Raw genomic sequence first — 5750 nt, forward strand, 5'->3', positions numbered from 1 at the left:
GGTGAGATGGGGGCTGGAGGGGTGGGATGGGGGCTGGAGGGGAGGGACAGGAGCTGTGCCTCCCCACCCTGACAGAGCCCCCGTGTCATTCCTGCCCTCAGGGCACCTGCCAGTGGGTCACCCTGGATTTCCCCTGCACTGTCAAGGTCTCACAGCTCCACATCCAGTTCCAGGGGGGGTTCTCCAGCCGGCTGTGCACACTGGAAGGTGAGAAGCTGGTCTGGGGGCAATGGGGGGGTCCTTCTGCCTCAGTTTACCCACCCCGGGATCCCACAACTCTTTGCTGTGAGGCCTGGAGGTATTTGCTGCCTGGTCCTGAAAGCCACAAGGGGTTGAGGACATGGGCTGGAGCAGAGAGGGGTGGATTGTGAGAACCTGGGGTTTCCCTGGGATGTGCAGAGTCAAGGCAGGGAGGACTTTTGGGGCAGCCAAGGTGGTGGCAGCTCCCCCAGCAGCTGAGCCTCCACCTTCACCCTCCACAGGCTGCAGAGCAGGGGAAGAACTGGTGAAAATCTCCGAGCTGTACCCCGAGGACACCCATGCCCTGCAGATATCCTTTGCCACGTCAGGGGCTGGGCCCAAAGCTGCAGCAGATCTGGACCTCACCAGCCACAGTTCCCTGGGGTGTGAGCCCCACATGGGTCCCCTCAGAGCCAGGCTCCCCCATGTCATGGTGTCCCCCTGCCTGTTGTTTTTTTTCCTTGATGAATCCCCCACAGATTTCAGGTGGAGGAGACAGTGCTGGATAAGCTGAAGATCACCTTTGAGAACAGCACTGACTTCTTTGGGAGGATCGTGGTCTATCACCTCGGGGTGCTGGGGGAGAGGCTCTAAGGCAGTGGCAAGGGACAGCATGGAGGAAAGGGGACAACAAAAGCTGCCAGTGGGGACGTGCAGCCTCCAACTGCATCCCAAGGTGCTGAGAGGGACCCTCTGCCCCACAGGATGGCAGTGACAGAGGAACAGTAGTGCAGAGATCCACGTGCTGGACTTTGGGACACAAAAGTGTAATGACACAAATAAATGGTGTCCCCACTCGTTCTTGGCTGCTTCTGGGGCACGTGGCATGTCTGAGACCAAGCTCTCCAGGGTTTGCCATGGCAAACCTCTTGGAAGAGACAGGAATACCAGGGCACTGGGAGCTGGGGGACTTGGGGACTGGCAGCTGTGCCAGGCTGAGGCAAAGGACAGGGCTCCACACAGTTGCTTTAGAGTTTATTTCCAAAAATGCAATCCCTGAACACAGAGCAGCAGAGCCTGGGCAGGGCAGAGCTGCAGCTGCCCTGAGGAACGAGGGCCCCCAGGCACAGGGCACTGCGGGTGGGCAGACCCCCTGGAGAGGGGTAGATTCCCATTGGTTCCTGGCTCCCTCGTGTGCTCCATGCTGGAAGCATCGTGCTGTTTGGGGACAGCTGGGTGAGGCCATGGTGGTCCCAGAGGGGAGCCCTGGGCTGGTGGGGCTCCTGTCTCACTCCAGCTCCTTTTTCTGAAACAGCTTGAGGATGTGATTTTCAATAACCTGTTGGACTAATGGAGGGGAGAGAAGTGAAACCTGGGAAAGCCAAGCCTGAGAGAAGCCACTGCCTCTGTGGGCAGGACTTGGCCACCATTTTGCTCCTGTTTTCCAGTGGGAGGCTGGAAAAAAAATCCCTTTTTTTTGCCAGGGGTCTGTCCCCACTTCCCCTGTCCCAGCACAGCTCTGGTTTGGAAGGAGACCACGGGGAACGGGACCCATCTTGATTCCTCTGCTTTGCTTTCTCTGGGTGGCAGAGCAGGGAGCTGTGGTGGAAGGTCAAGAAAAACCAGGCTGGAAGCTGGGAAGCACCTGGAGGCTTCTCAGGAAGGGAAGGCAGGGCTCCCTGCCAGGCACAGAGAGGACACTTGCCTTTCTTGTGTCCCAGGGCCACGGCCAGATCCATGGGGGTGTAGCCAGAATCTGCCTCCGTTGTCAGGTCAGCACCATGAGCTGCAGGCAGGCAGTGGGGATCAGGGCACTGGGGACCCCCAAAAGCTGCCCATCCTGGCTGGGCCCCCCCCCCCCGTGACACCCCCAGGGTGCTCAGTTTCTCCCCCCAGCCCCATCCCTGGGGTGGTTCCCCATTACCTAGCAGGGCCTCCACACACTTGACGTGGTTGCCACGCACGGCGTAGAGCAGGGGGGTGCCACCGTTCTGCAGGGAGAGGGAGGGGGCTGTGGGGCTGTGCTCACCCCCCTCCTGCCTGGGCTCTCCCCCCTCCTGCCTGGGCTTACCCCCCTGGGATCCCCCTCCCACCCTCTCCCAGCTCCAGGCTCTCAGGGAGGTCTCTGTGCAGGTTTTTATTTTCCGGGTGAAATACAATGACTTCTAAACTCTGTAATTTTAAAGAGAGCCTGAAGTTCTGAGCCCAGTTTCCCTGTGGTTGGTAACATCACCCGTGTGAGCAACCAAGGAAACCATTTAAGATTATTATCCAGATGAATTCCTCCAATGCAAACCACATGAGCAGGCAAAGGAGGGCTGGGAAGCAGCTGGGAGGGAGGCAAACTCAGCCCGGAATGATGTGAACTCGCTGCTGCTTTGCAGAACCCCCTCAGGGCTCTGTGTCACCCCCAAGGGACCCCGTGGGGCCCCTGGCTGAGGCAGCCTGCCCTGGTGGCACTCACCCAGTCGTAGATGTTGATGTCCACGTTCCTCTCCAGCAGCATGAGGACAATGTCAGTGTAGCCACCCATGCTGGCCAGGGACAGGGCGCTCTCCCGCTCCTTGGCCAGGGCGTGGGGGTCTGCACCCTGGGGACAGCACCAGTGTCAGCCCCCCTCCAGGGGAAGCAGCCCTGCTGAGGCCTGGGGTGCTCAGCACAGCCTTGCTGGGTGCCCCAAGGGGCTGATCATTGGGCCAGGTCAGCCTCAAGGAGCAGAGACAGATCATCAAACATCTCAGGTGAGGACTTAAAAGCCCTTCTCCAGTGTCAGTAAAGGGAGTCTGATAATGATTCCTGTTACTCAGCCCTTTTCCCCACCACTATTAACAGTGTTACCAGCCCTGTACAGTACTCACCCTCTCTTCTGTTACTGATTTTCCCTAGAAAACCTCTGTCCTCCAGGCCCTGCCAGCCACATACCTCTCCTGGACTTCATCACATCCTCTACCAATGTATCACCTCCTCTCTTTTTGGGGTCTGTTTGTCTCTTTGGTAACACCTTGTGATTTTGCTGCTAATCGGGAAGCAGAGCCAGGGTTTTGGGCAGTGCTTTTGAAGCATGAGTGATCACAAGACTGAGCTTTAGGGAGCAGTTTGATCCAGAGTGGAGGGGGACCTGGTTCCTGCTCCCCCCCCAGACCGTCCTCGGCTGCGAGCCCAAGGACGATGCAGCCATGAGTTCATTAACTGCAACGACACCTCAGTGAGCACATTTGCTGGCAGATTACAGGGCCCAAGTGATAAGCCTGATCTCAAATTACCAATAAGCAGAGATTTAATTACAAACAGTTATTGCTGGCTGTGAGATAAGGCCCTTCAGGCTCCCAGCTCAGCCCCCAGCCCGGCGGGCAGCCGCCTCCGACAGCCCTTAGCTCTGCAGACGTGTCCTGTTTGGTGCCGTGAGAAAGGCTGGCTGAGATGGTACTGGGACAATCTGGCAGCCACTGGGGGTGGAGAGGGGAAGTCTCCTGCTAACCAGGTGCTCCACAAGCCTGGCCTTACCCTCTGGAGCAGGTGACGGACTGTCTCGATCTCTCCGAAGGCCGCGGCCCAGATCAGCGGCGTCAAACCCCTCTCATCACGTTTATTTACCAAGTTTTCACCTGCACAAACAGGGATGAGGCATCACACGCTGGAAGGGTAAAGCCCCCTCTGCTCCCTGTTCCCCCAGTAAACCCTCCAAAGTCTTCACACTGAGCCAGGAGTTGATCAAAACTGGCAGGAGGGAGGGACGTACCTTTCCGGAGGCGCTCCTTGAGCTGGCCGAGCTCTCCCTGGGCAGCCAGCTGGTGGATGGACAGGGCTGGGGGAAGAATTCACCCATCAGGACAAAATGTTTCCCCATCTCAGCACCCACCACCTGCAGGCAGGTCCCCTACCAGCCTGGGGAGGGGGCAACCGGGTGGTAAAACCCCATGTGCAGCCATTCAGTGGTGGGGACAACCAGCCCCGGGCACTGCAGGGAGCAGCTGGAGGGACCAGCCCAGTGTCCCCTGCACCCTCCCCACCCCACATCCACCCCTGCCCACCAGTACTCACTGTCCAGGGTGGCTGGGAGGGCTGAGACCTCGTTGCCTCGCTGCCTGTTGGTCAGAGCATTGCTGTGCTTCAGGGGGAAGCCTGTTCCGGAGAGGAGGGGGAGTCAGGGAACATCTCTCTGCACAGGGAGGAGCTGAGCACTGACCTGAGGCCAAGAACTTCATGACAGGTCTGCAACTTCTCTGCAGCTGCCCCCTCCTGTCCCTGGCAAACACTGAGTGCTGCAACAAGGGGATTATTCCCCTGCTAGCAAAGAGCCTGGGGATGGAGGTGGGACCAGCAACGAGCAGGGAAGATAAACCAGCCCCGGGGAGGAGGGCAGGTGCACGTGGGGCAGGGTGGGAGGCAGGGAACGGGCACGGGTGGCACCGCTGCCAACCACCCCCAGCCTGGGGGGGGGTTCGTCCCCGCACGGCTCCGTTTGGAACCCCCGGGGTGTCAATTCGGGGCACAAACGGGTTCAATTCGGGGCGCAAACGGGTTCAATTCGGAGCGCAAACGGGTTCAATTCGGAGCGCAAACGGGTTCAATTCGGAGTGCAAACGGGTTCAATTTGGGGTGCAAACGCTGCGTGGAACCACAGCGACCTCTGACTGCGTGCGTGCGGGAGCCGTGGGGTGCGGGGCCCACGCGGAGGGACCAGCAGCGGGAAGAGGCTTCTTGGGGTTTGTTGTGTGTTTTTTCTAGCTGCTTTTGCGGGATGAGACCCCGCGGATCCGGAGCACCGGGCTCGGTGCTGACCTGACAACGGAGGCAGATTCTGGCTACACCCCGATGGATCTGGCCGTGGCCTTGGGACACAAGAAAGGCAAGTGTCCTCTCTGTGCCTGGCGCTGCTGTGCCCACCCCACGGGGCACCCCAGGGCTGGGGCCCCACGGGGTCCCTTGGGGGTGACACAGAGCCCTGAGGGGGTTCTGCAAAGCAGCAGCGAGTTCACATCATTCCGGGCTGAGTTTGCCTCCCTCCCAGCTGCTTCCCAGCCCTCCTTTGCCTGCTCATGTGGTTTGCATTGGAGGAATTCATCTGGATAATAATCTTAAATGGTTTCCTTGGTTGCTCACACGGGTGATGTTACCAACCACAGGGAAACTGGGCTCAGAACTTCAGGCTCTCTTTAAAATTACAGAGTTTAGAAGTCATTGTATTTCACCCGGAAAATAAAAACCTGCACAGAGACCTCCCTGAGAGCCTGGAGCTGGGAGAGGGTGGGAGGGGGATCCCAGGGGGGTAAACCCAGGCAAGAGGGGGGAGAGCCCAGGCAGGAGGGGGGTGAGCACAGCCCGCTAGGTAATGGGGAACCACCCCAGGGATGGGGCTGGGGGGAGAAACTGAGCACCCTGGGGGTGCCATGGGGGGGCTGCCCAGCCAGGATGGGCAGCTTTTGGGGGTCCCCAGTGCCCTGATCCCCACTGCCTGCCTGCAGCTCATGGTGCTGACCTGACAACGGAGGCAGATTCTGGCTACACCCCGATGGATCTGGCCGTGGCCCTGGGACACAAGAAAGGCAAGTGTCCTCTCTGTGCCTGGC

The 5750-nt window shown here is 59.3% G+C and overlaps 3 protein-coding genes across 3 annotated transcripts in view; 2 read left to right on the top strand and 1 right to left on the bottom strand.

Moving 5' to 3' along the window:
* Window positions 1–26: 26 nt before the first annotated feature.
* Window positions 27–834, top strand: NR2C2AP (nuclear receptor 2C2-associated protein). Its single transcript, XM_009995080.1, has 3 exons — window positions 27–207; window positions 483–564; window positions 720–834. The coding sequence occupies exons 1-3, from the start codon at window positions 27–29 to the stop codon at window positions 832–834; spliced, it is 378 nt and encodes a 125-aa protein (XP_009993382.1).
* A 634-nt stretch (window positions 835–1468) lies between these two features.
* Window positions 1469–4318, bottom strand: RFXANK (regulatory factor X-associated ankyrin-containing protein; the record flags this gene model as incomplete). Its single annotated transcript, XM_009995062.1, has 7 exons — window positions 1469–1527; window positions 1886–1966; window positions 2105–2171; window positions 2645–2770; window positions 3685–3785; window positions 3920–3985; window positions 4222–4318. Coding segments are annotated over 7 exons (597 nt in total), but the record flags the coding sequence as incomplete, so codon positions are not given.
* Window positions 4319–4485: 167 nt separating this feature from the next.
* Window positions 4486–5750, top strand: part of MEF2BNB (MEF2B neighbor) — a 9456-nt gene continuing 8191 nt past the window's right edge. The window contains exons 1-3 of the mRNA XM_009995081.1: window positions 4486–4491; window positions 4909–5029; window positions 5646–5726. Coding sequence (XP_009993383.1) covers window positions 4486–4491; window positions 4909–5029; window positions 5646–5726 — 208 coding nt within the window. The remainder of the gene's footprint in view (window positions 4492–4908; window positions 5030–5645; window positions 5727–5750) is intronic.

This window comes from Chaetura pelagica, unplaced genomic scaffold (genome assembly GCF_000747805.2).
Source record: "Chaetura pelagica isolate M959 unplaced genomic scaffold, ChaPel_1.0 scaffold463, whole genome shotgun sequence".
In the NCBI taxonomy this organism is placed as follows: Eukaryota; Metazoa; Chordata; class Aves; order Apodiformes; family Apodidae; genus Chaetura; species Chaetura pelagica.

Excerpts from the sequence above, each read along its gene's own strand:
- NR2C2AP (XM_009995080.1), top strand. The coding sequence starts at position 27 with ATGGGGGCTGGAGGGGAGGGACAGGAGCTGTGCCTCCCCACCCTGACA. Across the intron at positions 208-482 it reads CCGGCTGTGCACACTGGAAG|GCTGCAGAGCAGGGGAAGAA; the intron begins GTGAGAAGCTGG and ends CACCCTCCACAG. Across the intron at positions 565-719 it reads CTGCAGATATCCTTTGCCAC|ATTTCAGGTGGAGGAGACAG; the intron begins GTCAGGGGCTGG and ends AATCCCCCACAG.